The 15,963-nt window shown below is 40.3% G+C and overlaps 1 protein-coding gene across 1 annotated transcript; it reads right to left on the bottom strand.

Moving 5' to 3' along the window:
• Positions 1-1,910: 1,910 nt before the first annotated feature.
• On the bottom strand, positions 1,911-15,352 carry dctn2 (dynactin 2 (p50)). Its single transcript, XM_080025714.1, has 14 exons — positions 15,103-15,352; positions 14,724-14,792; positions 11,056-11,152; positions 10,309-10,370; positions 9,462-9,560; positions 8,397-8,557; positions 7,117-7,270; positions 6,819-6,884; positions 6,483-6,521; positions 6,194-6,271; positions 5,976-6,047; positions 5,127-5,229; positions 4,004-4,095; positions 1,911-2,202 (listed from the first exon to the last, which is right to left on the bottom strand). Exons 1-14 carry the CDS (start codon positions 15,136-15,138, stop codon positions 2,116-2,118), a joined length of 1,215 nt encoding a protein of 404 aa, XP_079881840.1. The 5' UTR covers positions 15,139-15,352; the 3' UTR covers positions 1,911-2,115.
• Positions 15,353-15,963: the final 611 nt, after the last annotated feature.

Here is a 15,963-nt window from a genome sequence, read left to right as displayed (position 1 = left end):
CAAAACACACACACACACACACACACACACACACACACACACACAGACACAGGGAAAACGGAACTCTGCTCAGCCCGTTCATCTCCTTCTGAAATAAAATAAAGATACAGATATGCCTAATACAGGCAATAAGAAACAATGCATGCCAAATTGACAAAAAGGCACACACGTCCAAAAGGGCTTTTTATCCAACTGAAAATTACTAAACAGATAGAGGTTTAAGTTATGAAACTGACCTTTAAACTACATGTCTAGCAGTGAACTCACAGGTGCTGTCGTGTCTGGATGACTCATCAGAAAACATCTGATCCTTACCCTACTGTACGTTATCTGTCCAACTGTGTCACTAATGCCACCACATTGGCATAAAACACCAGCAAGCTGTATCTTTGAATGATGTTGGCAACATTCTAATGCCAGATGGTTTCCAGGTTTAACCTCAAAGGGCAGGTTGTAAATGCCTTGTTTATTCTTGTTGCAGGTGATAAAGTATCAGACTAGTCCCAATACATTAAAATACATTATACTTCTTTCTTTCTGTTGGCTCTTCCTGATTATTAAATGTGTCTTTGGTTGTGTTCACAATGGGAATGTAACATTGGCCAATCCTTTCAGACACTGGTATTACTCAGTATCAATAGCCACAGTAGACAGGGAAGACAGAAAGTGAGATGGTTGATCCATTAGCTCTCTTGACCACCAGACCAACAATAAAAAAAAATAAAAACTTCTTAATGTAGATTTTCAATCGTTGGCTGGTGTTAAAATGAGACTTCCTATAAACTTTACATTTAGTTGGTAAATAATTTCTTGTTACTCTTCTTGTAGGGATATCCAATGCAGACACAAAGAGTCTATCTTTGAAAGCTGAATAACGGCTCAATACGGCCCTTTCTTACTACATGCTTTGCTGCCACCTTGTGTTCAAAATGGGCATAACAAATACTGTTACTACAAAAGAGTTCATTTATTTTTTATAAATACTGGTTTACGCAAATGAGTAGTTTATTTAAGGAAAATTATTTTACAATGTTTCACTTTTTAGAACATGTATAACATAACATGACAAAGTATCATGGCAACATTGCTTTATACCAACTAGTGATGACTCAGGAAGTAGTTTTTGCATACACTTTGTAACCTTACATCAGCCGCACATATTTTTCTGTTCAGGCAAAACATGTCCATGTTCTACTAAATGGGAAAAAATCTGAAGTGTTCCAATACATTTAGTAATTTGGCTAGATGAATTTTGTCAAGTAAAATAATTATACATTTTCCATCCAAACAAAACAAGTATGAGGTCGTCGGCTGTCTCAAATGAGGTGATTATTAAACGAAATCATCTTATGAAATAAAAGAAGCCAAGCTTATCGCACTTTGTTTTATTGATGGGTTTCCATGACCACAGATGTACAATACAGTTGACTTGTAGGCAATGACAAAGCAGATTAAAAGTTTGTCTGTGGCGTGTGGTCTCAGTCATAATAATATAGTTACAAGCGACTGAGCGTGAAGAAACAATAAGGTACACAGGCATATTTACAAGCTTTCATTCCGTGACTTGGCCCTGACACCTGCACAAACGTGCTCCTGCTACAACCCTATAAAGACAATACATCTTGATTTTTTTCTTCCTTTTTACACAGTTGACAACATCTTTAATGTGTCATCCATCCCTCAACCCAACATTACTGTGATCCATTTCATTTGACCAAAGTGTACAGTAAAAATTCAGTAATAGTTTGAGATTTCAAGGGGATTGGCGGAATTTCTTATCTTTAATCTTTAATACTAATAATTATAAAAACTATCCAGTCTAAAACTCAATAAGCTTAACACGGGACTGCAATCAGTGGCATTTATAAAGTGGACAGAAGTGTTTTCAGTTTATCAATTTGATGTAGGAGAAAGGAAGAGGAAAGGAGCATGGACAAGAACATTTTGGTCTCCTCTTTCTTTCTGTTTGTGGTTGTTCCATCTTTTCCAACTTTCTAACATTCCACTTAGTGAAAAAAGGCAGAGGCGAAGTAGAAAGCCAGAGTGCTCTCAAGCCAACTCTTATTAGTCCATGTTCTACACTCTCCTGGACCGGTCCAATCTCTCCTTCGCTGTCTATTTGGAGACTTTCTGCATCCTTTGATCTAGAGCACCAAAGTTCTCTTCTACAGCTGTTAGATTTTCCTTCATTGTCAGTTGGACCTGAAAAAAAAAAGATTACGTTTGTTAGAGGTGAAAGATAGGGCATAGACACGTGTAACCGTGTAACCGTTTAGTAAATCATAACCGTTTAGGAAAAATCAATAAACGAAAACCGTTTTAAATTTTTATTTTTTTCAAATTTCAAATTTTCCCTTTTTCAAAGTTTTTAAAAATTTTCTGGAGACACGCATTTATTGATTTTACATCACTAATAAACTAATTGGGGATGATAAAAGCTATTCTGCCTAATCGTTCTGTCCCTCGGCGAGTGTGTGTCTGTGTGAGTGTGTGTGTATCGGCGCACACACACGCGGGGAGTCGCCGTGCTGGGGCTCGACTCGCAGCCACGGACGAGTGATGAAAGATAACCTAAATATTAAAGTTACTCGGTTATCGTGAACTACGCTTGTAAGTAGCCCGAACTTTATAACACCTGTTCAACCTGCATAAACGTGGACATGTAGAAATTTGTGCGAGAGGCTATATTAATCAGGAAATTAATGAAGGGCGATAATGACGGCGCACGTGTGTGTGTGTGTGTGTGTGTGTGTGTGTGTGTGTGTGTGTGTGCACCATGGACCTATTATAAGAGGTGTGTAAACGAGCGTAGTTTATGTCAACTGTGTGTTTACAGGCGAACGAACGCGTGTGTGTGTGTGTATGCGCGCGCGCCTTCAAGACGGCGGGCGCACGAGGACAATGACGTCACGGTTAACCTGTTAAAATCTGTCGTGTACACGGTTAGACATTTTTGTAAACGTTCACACCCCTAATACAGACACACTAAATACAAATAATGGACCATACACTTAACATGTGTATGCACATCAAAGTGCAAATTCAACTTTTTAAAGTTCCTTTTTGGATGGGGGCTGTTGTGCGATTATTGTGGACAATAGGCTTACTGTGATGCGATAGCCTATAATTCATTAATGGTTATTTTGAGCCTACTTGCTTGATTTATTTTTAAATGCAGAAGTTATTGGTCGTTTTGGAACATGTATTTCCCAATTTAAAACATAAAAATAAAGCAGTATTGAATAACTCAATAGTTAAAATAATAAATACAATGTGTTTTCCCCTTAAAATGACTAAATGCATTTCAAAGACAGTAACAGTGTGGCACTTCTGTAAACTTACTGAAACTTGGCTGGGCCATCACTCTCATGCATTCTTCAAACTTTTCTCTGCGCTGTCTGAGCTGATAGATAGGTTGTGTTGCCCACGGTGATGTGGAGTCTTAAACCATTCTAGCTTTGCAGAGCACTTCTTTCTGTTCAGCTAAATATCCCCATAGAATTGCACTGCGTTTATTATCACAACCAGTTAAATGTCGGTTTGCTTCTGCTCATTTAACTCTCGCGCGTGCATGCCGTAGTCGCGCGCGGTGCGGTACGGTCGCGCGCGCAAAGCCGCAGACACAGAGCAGCTGATAGAGAAACGCTTGGAGACACGTATGCTTTTTACCGCAAATCGCGGCCTTTCGCGCCGTTATGACCATGCACAAGCACACATCGCGCTTGCTAGTACATTAATTGTGCAGCACAAAAAAATTGGGTGGTTGGTAGTCAAGGCGGGGGGCTGCCGTTGCTAAGGCGGCCGCCTTCGCTATAAAGCACTGGGGGAAACACTGGACTTTAAGGCTAGAGCATCACTAACTCCTCTTGACGTTTTGGGCATATGCTGGTCAGTGCCCAACATTTTTCAAAATTAATATTCAACTCCTTTCAACAGTGCGAATAAAATAAAAAATTAAGATTTTTGTTTTTCTAATTGTTCCAATTGTTGAAAAATGTCCTACCTGTGATAGCAGGGTGTTATTGTCCTTAAGAGAGTTGTTAATCATCTGCTGAGTGGTGTCCAGGTGGGTCAACAGCTGGCCAAACTGCATGGCTACAAGACGAAGAGACATCAAGAGGCAGGAGTGACAAGAAAATGTAGGATTAAGCATTAGTTCTCAAATTTACAAGTTTGTGATAAAGAAGAAACACACTTTTCTTTAACTTTAATGCCTTCATGTGTACAGAAAGTTTAGAAGAGAAAAATACAATAGAATAAAATCAGCACAGCAAAACCCTATTGAGTGAAACAACACTTTAGCTGCAGACTGTGACAGATTGGTGCAAATAGAGTCTGGATGATAAATGACCTGCTTCAGCTCCCAGAAACAAATTATTGATATAATCTATGAATGCCAAGGTTCTGCTTTCATGTCCTAAATAATAAAAACATGATAATGTGATATGTTATATCATGCATCTCTTTGTCCCCTGAGGGGAAGTTTAACAGTATTGTAAGATTTAGTCTAATTCTATTATCATTTTCAGTCTCCCTCTGTGATTTCTTTTAGCCCTTTGTTCAAATAGAATGGCATGGTTTAGGCTAATTCCATTATCCATTTGAATCCCATTTCCATTTAGGTTTTTATCTTTTGTCTCACACAGACGTTCACAATTGCAAATGCAAATCTTTCGGAGCAAGAATGACATCACAGACGCTGGCTGAAGCGTGATCCGGGTCCACACCACCCTGTTATGTTCTGTGGCTTCACCCTACATATTTTGAATCCTTGATGCCGCCTCCTTCCCCCACTAACCTACATAACATCCTCTCCTTGAACTCCCATGGGTGCCATTTCAAGGTTCTGCTTCACTCACATAAAAGAATACAACATAGATGGTCCAATTGTTCATTGTTATTATCTGTGCTCGGGGGGGATTTTCCCCTTGGAGCAATATTATTACAATATTTGCAATTTGAACCAATTCCTCTTCAACAGAACATTCATATAATGTTATGGTGATTGTAAAAATCCCTATACCCCCAACAACTAATACTGTGTACTTGCATACAGAGTTACATAAGGACACAAACACAGTCTTGGGCTACCACCTCGAAAACCAATTTCAGTCCATCTGCGTTACCTTGCTCATGCAACTCCTTGACAGCAACCAGCCTCTGCACCACCTGAGGTATAGAAGTGGACATGGCATCCCACTTCTGAACCACGTCATAAAGCTGCGACACCTGACAGAGAAAAACACAAACAGGCACTTTAATACCAAGATGAAGCCCTGTGACCAAAAGAGTGTGTTGATTTAATCCGAGATCACGGATTGGTCCCTTGTTATGTAAATGTAAATGCACAGTTGCATTTCTTATTAATATTGCTATTATAATAGACCTTGGTCAAAATAAGTCTTCATGACGCTGTGATAACAATTGCTACCAACATGCTCACTAACTGACATTTGCCCTGTCCAATTAAAGCTGTGTTTTATTGTAAAGAAAATACACTGCATTGTGTAACTTGGTAAATTCACGCAACCTATTCATAAAAACATTATACATGGGTAAAGAAATATCACATGATGATATAATTAACATGCTCTGCCCTCTACTGGCCATTTAAGCATATAACACTTTACAATATTTGATGCCTAACAAGCACAAGTGCCTGGAAACCCTGCCAACCTCAATATAATAGGAAACACTGACAAAAAGGTTTGATCCAACTTCCTGATAATAAATGTTGTATTCGTCTCAGACAACTGAAAGGCTGGCCACCTGCTTGTTTAACTTGAGGATAGGAGTTTAATGGACAACTTCCCGATACAGCTGTTACGATGGTAGCAATTTTCCAGCCGAACCATCTAGGTGCTTTGTAACAGAGGAATTGATGGTATACCGAATGACCCTGGAAGGTGCCCTTTACAGTGTGAAAGCATTGGAGATGACACTTGCACAGTGTGCACTAATACGGAATTACGTACCTTGTTTTGTGTATCAGCGTCCTCAATCGCTGCCTTATGTTTAGCAATCTCGTTCATCTTCCCGAGGACACTCTAAATGGGCGAGAAAAAAAACAGGAAAGGAAAAAATAGTTTTAAACTGCGATAAATTGCCGGTTTCTCACAGCGCTGCCCTTATAGAAAGGATAAGTGGTGTTGAAACACATTTTGTGTTTTTCAACCTGAATGAAGAGCTTTACCTGCAGTCTGGCCTCCACTTGATCCAGAGTAGCAGAGTCCAGTGCGCTGACCCTCGCCTGAAGGAGCTCTATGGTGTCCTGATTCAAACAAACACAACAAAAATACACACTATAGTTATATACACAGTAAGCTGGTCTAGCTCTGACTACTGGCAGAGCAGCATCAAACATACTAAGAGGAACTGATGTCATCCCTGAAGAATGACCTAGTTCTCTGGCTGCACATCAGATACACAGAGTTAAGAACAGTGCAGACACAAACTCCAATAGAAAGTAGTTGACTTCTTACCATCAAACTGGCTCCTTGTACGCCAGCACTCAGAGGTCCCTGCAATGTAGACAAGAAAACGGAAAATACTTTTTAACAAGAAAGGAAGAAAAAAACTCATATAATTTACATAAATTATGTGGAAGATTTATTTCAAATTTCTCTTTGTGGCTTGTTACACAGCAACAGAAGCGTTAAAATTATTCTGGTGTGAGTGTGAAAGAGATAAACTGCATTTGTGTGAATGAAAGAGAAAAGCATTCGAGAGGATGTGTGTGTGTGTGTGTGTGTGTGTGTGTGTGTGTGTGTGTGTGTGTGTTTGTGCGTGTGTGTATGCGTGCGTGTGTCTATGTTTACCTGCTTGTCTGATCCCGGGCCAACAGCCGTCTCCAGCTCAGCTAGACGCTTCTCCAATTCTGCCATCTACAGGGACAGAAGAGGTAACACTTGGCTGGCAGTGACAACAGCATCCCACTTCCCACAGGACGCAAAACACACAACACAACCCACGCAAGTACCTTCCTGCCTTTTATCCTGTTCATTACCATCAAATAGTCTGACATTCATCTCGAGAGAATCAACACAAAAACACGTCTAGATCATTTTGCTAGTGCACTGATCCGAGACACTTGACTCCGCTCCCTATCCACTTTACCTTGGCAGAGTCGTTGAATTTCTCCTGCTCTGGTCTGCTGTGCAGCTCGTAGAGCACCACTCCATCTGGGCCCTTGGCTGCGGCCGCCGGCTTACTGTCTCCTGCAGCGCTGCTACGACTGCCCTTGGCCACTTCCAGCTGGGTGAGCAGACGCCTGTGGAGGGAGGGAGGGAGGGAGGGAGGGAGGGAGGGAGGGAGGGAGGGAGGAAAGAAAGAAAGAAAGAAAGAAAGAAAGAAAGAAAGAAAGAAAGAAAGAAAGAAAGAAAGAAAGAAAGAAAGAAAGAAAGAAAGAAAGAAAGAAAGAAAAGGATTAAATGTTTCATTATTGTTATCAGCCTCTTGTGCAGCTTGGCTTCTCCCTGTCACTCTGTTGGAAACTGCAAGGTCAACATAAGCTTGGAATCTTTTCAGAGCAGGTTTCATTCCTCCGTTAATCTCTAACCTTCTCCAGTTTTTATTTCCCTTCCTCAATCATCTGTACACCAGTTCTTCTTGTGCTCCCCAGGTAGTGCTACACTGGGATTGGCTGGATTTATTTGGGCAATTGATACCAGCTCTGCTGCCTTGCCCCCATAACTCTTTTTTTTTTAACTTTTATGTTTTTTTTTACGTATGGACAACAAAAAAACAGAATAAGTAAACACATACAATACATACACAACACCCAACCCCCTCCCTCACATAAACAGACAAGGAATACAGAAAAAAAGTGAAATAAATAACTAAGACAGAATGATTAAGAAAATAAGCTATAAGCAAACAAGAAACAAAACAAAACAAAAACAAAAACAAAAACAAAACTGGGTCAAACCTCACACCTTTTGGTTCCCTAAGTGCCGCAGCACTGGGCCCCATATAGCGGGGTTGCCCCCATAACTCTTATCACTTCTTATATATCTGGGTTATAGTCCAAGGCTTAGTGAAATTAAAAGGTGGAGTCAGTGATAAAGGAGAAAGCTTTTTGTCAAAATCAGTGAATATCTCCCCACTATCTGCTACCTGTCCGGTACTGTGAGGATATATTCACTGATATTGACAACAAGGGATTTTGACATCGAGCATTCTCCAGAAGCGCTGACTCCACCTTTAATACCCCTGGACTTCTCTCCTAACTAATGAATTGCTGACTCCCTGCATTTCTTCAATCTACCCTTATTTCCTCTCCCTCCTCTCATCCGTTCCCTGCCTTCTATCTCATCACTCCATCATGGTTCGATGATGTAGTGTCAGGTTCCAGATGTCAGGCGCATGTCCTCCTGTGTGATTGTCTCTGGGCTCACCTGGTGAGCGCTCCGTCCGGGTCAGACAGGTTGATGTGAGCCTGTGGGCCCAGCAGTGAGTCCAGATGGGCAGAGACCAGCTGCTGTTTGAGCTGGGCGGCCTGCTGGGCCAGCACCACGGGGGTCAGACGCTCCTCCGCATTGCTGTCCTTTGTGGCAGACTGGAAGCAGAGGGAAAAACAAGGTTGATGAAATGTGTCCCATGTGAATGAGAAAAAGGGCAAATGTTATGCTTTCGGATATACACTTGGCATGGAAATTGAATTTGATCCGACACGATGTTTCAGAATAAATTCAAAAGGTTCTTTTTAACCTTTGTGTGGATGGGCTATTGTAGCTAACTGCATATGGATTTACTTACTAAGGATGACCAAATCAAATTCTGCATTTACATTTGTTTTAAATTAGGACACGTGTTTGAAATGATCTATGGTGTTGCTAGATTTCTGGTGTGATCCCATTATTTGTCTTACAATTTAGGTCCATCTAAACGGATTACAGTATGGTCTCAACCATGCCTGCAGCATTTCACATTCACCCTGATGAACGGACACAAAGGTTTTTCACAGGCGTACATTTTAGAGGCTGTAGAAGCAGCTTTTTCTCCTCTGTCAGGTTGAATATACTGCCAGCTTGACCGGCCTGAGCTGAATATTGTAACAGAAATAGCCAATTCACAGGTCAAATAAGAATACGGTGTTGTATTCATGAATCAGCCGACCCTGCTCCGTGAGTATCCATTTATGTGCGTAGTGACAGCCGAGGTTTAATTTGTTCCCGGGTTGTGGGATCTGAAAAGCAATTTATTTTACTGGTTGTAATCAAAGCCAATTTTCAGGGTGAATTTAACGCTTCAGTGCACACATGGTACTAAGTTTTGGATCGGACACTCGGGTCTGTAGTGCCATTGTGAGAATTGGACATAAATATTACACCTCTGACACACACACACAATCAGAGTGTACCTTTCCCTGCCAAGCCCTGTGGGCATGGACAAAGTGTGCTCGGTGTGTTTGTGTGTGTGTGTGTGTGTGTGTGTGTGTGTGTTTCTGGCTCTCAGTTCACCTGGATTGCGTCCACCTCCTGAGTGAGTTCCTGGATCTCGTTGACCAGGCGCTGGTACTTCTGCTGGGGCGTCTCCTTCACTCCGCAGCCCTCTCCAAGCTACACAAAGGTGAGAGCAGAAACGGTATCAGTAGTACACAACAGCAAAGGGATAGTTCAGTACATTTGAAGTGGGGTTGTATAGGCTACTTATACATAATCAGTCTATTACATTATGGAGATGGTGATAAATACAGTCACATTTACTCTGGCTTAGTCAAGACACAGCTGTTCGTTTACTCTGGTTCATAAAGGTATCCTCTTAAGTCCACAGTGAATGGCATGTCGTTGCCACTTTCATAATAATTTTTATTCCCTTTCTTGTGTCTCTTGAATAAACCTGAGACGAACAGATGACGGCCAGAGGGATAAACTGTACTGCCAGCTGGCGTAGTAATACATGGCCAAACTACACTTGAAAAGAAATGTGTTTGGCTTTCTGGCGGCAAACTAAAGCAGTGAAAAAATGGAGCGTCTATGTATGTATTAGGTGAGCATTTTATATATGCAGTGACATTTTTTTTTCTTCTATCCCCCCTCTGCCACAGTACTCTGCTGACTTCAGCTAGAGTAACGATGACGTCTATCCCCAGACTACTTAAAGTGACTGTGCTGATCTCGATTTCCATAAGTTATGAGACTATGCATAAGTAGCCCATACAACCCCACTTCAAACCTATCCCTTTAAATCAGAAAGCACGTGTAGCAAGGGAAATTAAATATATGAGGGTGCTGGGACCCTAACAATGGAACACCTGAGAGAATAAAAAGGGAAGTAATGAATTTCTGCGGAACAGAATGTACTTACGATTTCAAATTCTCCGGACTCATAGCCCACTCTCCTGCTTTTACTGATTCTGTCTGAGAAGTCTGTGAAAAGGAGATGAATTGGTCGTGAGTGAAATGGAAAAAAGCAGACAGGCTTTGGTTCTGAAGCCAATTTCTGAGCAAGACCAAGATTAGGGTGTCTTAAGTCCAGAAAAGGAAGGATCTGCTTGGTTACACCTGTAATGGGTGGGTAAAATTTTGAAGCAATAGCGCCTGTTACCTTTGTCTTCCAGTCTTACATTTTGTTGTTTTTTAATGTTATATGTTTTGCATGAATTGCCATTTAGATTTCTCTTGTACAATTCTATCAATTTAGAGTAAGTAGTAATGAAAGAAACCTCTCTGAATACAATCAGTTACCACTCAAAGTTTCACCTTGCTAAACCTAATTAACCTTAATACAAGAGTCCAACAACACAGTTATATACATACATATATACAGATATACATTTTAAAGGCTGCAGTTTGTGGTGCTGTTGATTTGTATTGCATTGAACTGACACGCTTTTATTGTTTTATCCATTCCATTTATATCAAGGGGTTGGTTAAATAATAGAAACCCCCCCTCTCTCTAATCCAAAACAATGGTATATTATATTTTTGGATTGGGACTCTCAATCCATGTCCTTACTGAAGGGGACGTTGCCCTTCTGTATTACATGAGTCAGTTGATAAGTCACAATAAAAAGACAAGCGATGAGTGATTTATGGTGAACTATGAACTGACCGAGTCCCTTGGTGCCGATCTGCTTGTCTTTGAACTTGTCATAGGCTGCGTTGGGGTTGACCACAATCCTCTCCACGCTGTCACTGCAGAGCTCCTCCTGTCATTCAAACACCGGGGTAAAAAAAAATGTCAGTTGAAGATCAACCATAATCATACAAGACCACAGGGGACAGCAAAGAAAAAATGAGCCATGGTTCACTACCCAGTGAGCCACAGGTCTCTAAGCCCAAGGTAGACTTGAAATATGTTGACAGGCTGGTCAAATCTGAGAGGAGATTGGATGCTTGATCATTGCCCCAGAAATATACCGGTAATTTAAAAAAACAAGATATTGAATTAAGTCAACAATTGAATTATTTCTTATCAAGGTCAGATACCCTCGGAAATTAAAATCCATTTTAGCCAACAATCAATACAAAAGCACTTCACATGCCATTATTTGGGGCTGTATTTGGAATAATTCAGAGTACAACATGTACAAAGAATTATTATATCACACCCATTGATTTACCTGGACCTGATTGTTGAGTCTTAAAAAAAAAAAAATGTCATCCATGTGGTATAAGTCTACTATGGTTAAATCAATGTTACGTGAATGAAAAAGGCAGAACCAAAGCTTAAGGCCACTAATTATTGTCTAAATTATGTTTTTTTATTATTATTAGGGATTCTGAGGAGGAAAAAAAACACATATTTGATCAAAACTTTTCTAGTGATCAATTATGATGAACTAGAGGCTACTGGGTCAAATTAAAACACCACGGACACACACAGGTAGATGACATGAGTCCGGGCTCACACACAGATTTGGATAACAAAAATAGACAAGAACCAGAACACACACACACAGAACACACAAGACAGTTACACAGATGAAGGGAGGAGGAGGAGGAGGAGTGAAGGGGAAGGTTAGTCAGGCTCTTACCAGCTCCTTGGGTTTCCAAAGAGAGTTAGAAAAAGTAACGGAAGAGCAGAGGGGGAGAGAGAGAGAGAGAGAGAGAGGGAGAAAGAGAGAGACAACACATATTAATGTGGTTATCACATGCCATGCACACAAAAGGAACAGCTTGCCAAGCTCGGGGGGGAAAGATAAGAAAGAAAGCAGTGTTCTCAAGAGTTACTGCTAAAAAAACCCTGGAGACACACTGACTGGTCTGGCTGCTCATCATGTCTCAGTTCTTTCTCTCTTATCTCGATACAGGGTGGGAAGATGGTCCATTAACACCAAACAAGTTGCTTTCCCCTCTGATACCATACTGTACTTTACAATGCAGCGTGACCGTATGCTCTCGTAGAGGGCATTGTAGGTCTCACAACATTGTGCTATGGATGCAGGGGGATTGGTGTTTAAAAAAATAAAATAAAAATAAAAATCCAGGACTCAGAATCAAGGGGGATGGGTGGTAAAAAAAACTTCAACACGTCTGAAAACCCGATGATGCATTTGGTTACAGACATATCCATCAAAAAATCATTTAGTTAGGTTGAGTAATTTCTTAGTAACATGCACGTTGTTGATCATAAAATTAATTTGCTGGACTAAACCAAAGCAATTAATGAGGTATATCCTAATTAATGCACCCATATACACTGTGTGATTTTTGGGCTGTCCCAGACAAACTTAATGAAAGCTATGGTCTTAGAACGCACCGTGAGACAAGTCCACCAACAGTCAATGGCAGAATGGCAGGTGAGCAAATAAAAGTCAGCGGCACAGGTCGTAAAAGGTGTTAACTTTAGGACCAAATACTAAATGAGACGTAAGGGCCGGACTGAATGGATTGACACTCACGGCTGGCCAATACCTGTTCAACTGACCGGTATTGGTGCAGATAACAATCCAATGCATCCTGAAATGAATCCATTGAAATTACGTAGAATACCACAGCTTTCTATGTTCAAACAACGAAAAATATGTAGTTGTGATATCCCCCTTTTACCTTGATTCACGAGGGATTCATTGGACTGTCCAACATGTCTCCTAATTGCTAACGGAAAGTTCCGCACTGATTTTATTATACCATACTAATCTGGCTAAGTGTGACACTGCAATGAACCTGCAGGGTGTTATCGCACAGTGTATTGGGGCCTTTGAAGTGTCCAGTTAGTCAGAACAGTGTGGTTAGCAAAGAAGCAGCTGTTAGAAAAAGGATGGCAGGTTAAACAGGAATCTAAAACAAATAGACAAACATTGGTCTCTCTACTGTCAGTGCCTCACGTTCACACAGACACAAACTTGAGCCTTCACTGCTTGTTTAAGCATAACCAATTAAAAGAGCAAATTATAGCTAAAGACCCACCAACATCATTATTCCCTTTAAAAAGTTGCAGTGGGCAACACAAATAGGCAGAAAAGAATCGATTCTTGGCACTCCAAAACAATCAAAACTGTATGAATTGCAGAGCACAAAAAAAGGGTTCACTCCATCGATTTATTTCTCATTACATCCCAATCAATTGAGGTAGGAAAAGTGGATATGAGATTTTTAAAAAGACATGCATAAAAAGCATGGCATAAGCTCGCTGAGAGTAAAACGGAGCCAGTCTTACTTGTATAAACTAGGGTCCCAGGAGGGGTGGGGAAGAGTCAAAACAAGGGAAAGGGTATGGGAAGGACCAATGTGGGAACATAGAGGGAAAATGCCAATTAGAATTCACTCAGCTGCTCAGACATGTTAAAGCAAGACTAAACTCACGCATCGCAGGTACATTGTATTTATTCATAATATATTGGCATTCTGTCTAAAATTTGTTTTTATTGTGTCATACAAATATAAGTTCATTTTTGAACTTTTTTACTAACACTCACCAGACAGTGTTACATAGATGTTTTGGCTGCAGCACTATTTAACGACTTTGATTTGTAACTAGTTTGTATTCCACTTGCGTGACGATACTGTATTATATATTATATTTAAACAAATAGAGCTAAGAATGTCCCTAACGACTGCTTTACCCTCATTGCTGTGTATATGACACTTCAAGAACTTGAAAAAATACTGTACTGAGGACAGTATTGAAAATAGACATTTCCAAAAGTCACAAGACCATCACCATGACCAAGTTTATACCACAGAGCACACTTTCTTCTTTGACATTTGAATAGATGGGTGGGACCTAGGGAAGGTTTATTTATTTATTTAGTTCTCTATTTTATAATGTTCTTCCCTTTTTAAAACAATGTTTATTGTCTAAATAAGCAGATATGCCATTCATCTTTAAGACTTCATTTTTTGTATCCAATATATTTGCTTATGAATTCTAAATTATTGATTAGGCAACAATAAAGTCAATGCAAGTGCATTCTTGCAACTTCTGTTAGATAGGTAAATAATACATGCATTTGCCCTGAAGAGTTAGTAAAGACAGAACAAATGCAGTAACAAGGTTTTAATTGAAATGTCTTAACCAATAGCTCAGTAATTAATATTAAGTGAAATCATGTTATTTACATACATTCATAGTGTTGCTGAGCCACAATCATTGCTTTGTCATGTCAGTGATCATAGTGAGCCAAGCAATTACGTGTGTACGCGTTTAATCTTTGCAGGGACACAGATTATAATGCAGTAACCAGTATAACTTGTAAACACTTGTCAGGTTAGTTTAATATTCAGCGCATCACACTGCACACTGACATATCCACTGACTATAAAACGTCCACTTACCGACTCAAACTGAGCTTGGTCATCTTCAGGAAGGTCACCGGTCTCGTACACGTCCGGCTCGTTAAAAGCCTATTAAAACAATAAGGTAAACAATGTATCACACGATCAAATATCCCGTTTATTGTCATTAGCCTGGCCAACGCCCCGGCCCATTCCATAACACGTATATGCTAACCCTTGCTCCCTGTAGGTTTTCAGTCACAAGACACAACATTAGCTAAGAAATCAGCACATAATAATATATAATTATTATTAGCTTGTTGTGTAGTAATTGCAGACAAGAGAGTAGACAGCAGGGATGTGAGCTAACCTAGCTGTCATAGAGTTAGCATTGTCAAATAGCCACCAGCTTATCTGTCTGCTAGCGTTAGCCACTTACAATTCCTGGTAAGTTTGCGTATTTGGGATCAGCCATTGTCAGCGGGAAGCAAAGACGAGACCTAAAAAACACGGTAGAATATACTAACAGTTCTTAAAATGTATGAACAGCCGATTTAACCGAATATTGCTGTAACAAAAGCTAACGGTGGATGAGGCAGCAGTCTCTCTCTCAGCCGGTGGAGGCTTCCAGGCTGATGTGTTGGTCACTAGCTTGATTTGGCAGCCTGTACGTTGGGTTTGTTAGAAGCGTAGGCGAGCGGGCGGTGACGTGTTCTCTACACCAAAGGAAAAAGAGCATAACGGCCAACTGATGTGGACAAAACAAGCACACCCGGCAAATTGGAGTCTCATTGCGCATGCGTCTCGTTTGACCAATACAAAGTAACGGTCTCCTTCCTCTCTGGCAGTTATATGTTCATATTTATCTCTCCATTCTCCAACAAACATTAACACATCATTTACAGTCGCACTTCAAATGTATTTAACGACTAGACTAGTTTGCCTTATGGGGGGGAAAAAAAAGTATTTACCTTGTGGTTGAATTGAAGCCAGGTTGACAGACGGGGGCGCTAAAGGTACGGGTAGGCCTAAACGACTCAATCAATGGGCCAAAGATGGTCGATTGAGAAGATGATTCACTTGCAATAAAAATTATTAAAATGACGATCCACGTAAAGCAGGACGCAGGGATATAAAGCACGGTGAGGCTATGTTGTGTAGGCCTATGTTTCAAGTTGTATTGTTTACATTGACATTGAATTGAAAATAAAAAATTGAAAGTCAGTGAAATGATTTTTAATTTCCTAGGCTATATGAAATCACAAAAAGTAGTCTATAGGCCTATAACAAAATAAGAGTA

The sequence above is a fragment of the Ammodytes marinus genome (genome assembly GCF_949987685.1).
Source record: "Ammodytes marinus genome assembly, chromosome: 4".
Lineage (NCBI taxonomy): Eukaryota > Metazoa > Chordata > Actinopteri > Uranoscopiformes > Ammodytidae > Ammodytes > Ammodytes marinus.
Note: the sequence above shows the minus strand (reverse complement) of the source record. Positions and strands in the feature narration are given on the sequence as shown.

What these genes read in the sequence shown, in the direction of transcription:
- dctn2 (XM_080025714.1), bottom strand. Translation starts at nt 15,138, where the DNA reads ATGGCTGATCCCAAATACGCAAACTTACCAGGAATT. An exon ending in AGGAGGTGGACGCAATCCAG is followed by an intron (nt 8,558 to 9,461) that starts GTGAACTGAGAG and finishes CTCTGCTTCCAG; the next exon opens with TCTGCCACAAAGGACAGCAA. An exon ending in ATAACACCCTGCTATCACAG is followed by an intron (nt 2,203 to 4,003) that starts GTAGGACATTTT and finishes TTTTTTTTTCAG; the next exon opens with GTCCAACTGACAATGAAGGA.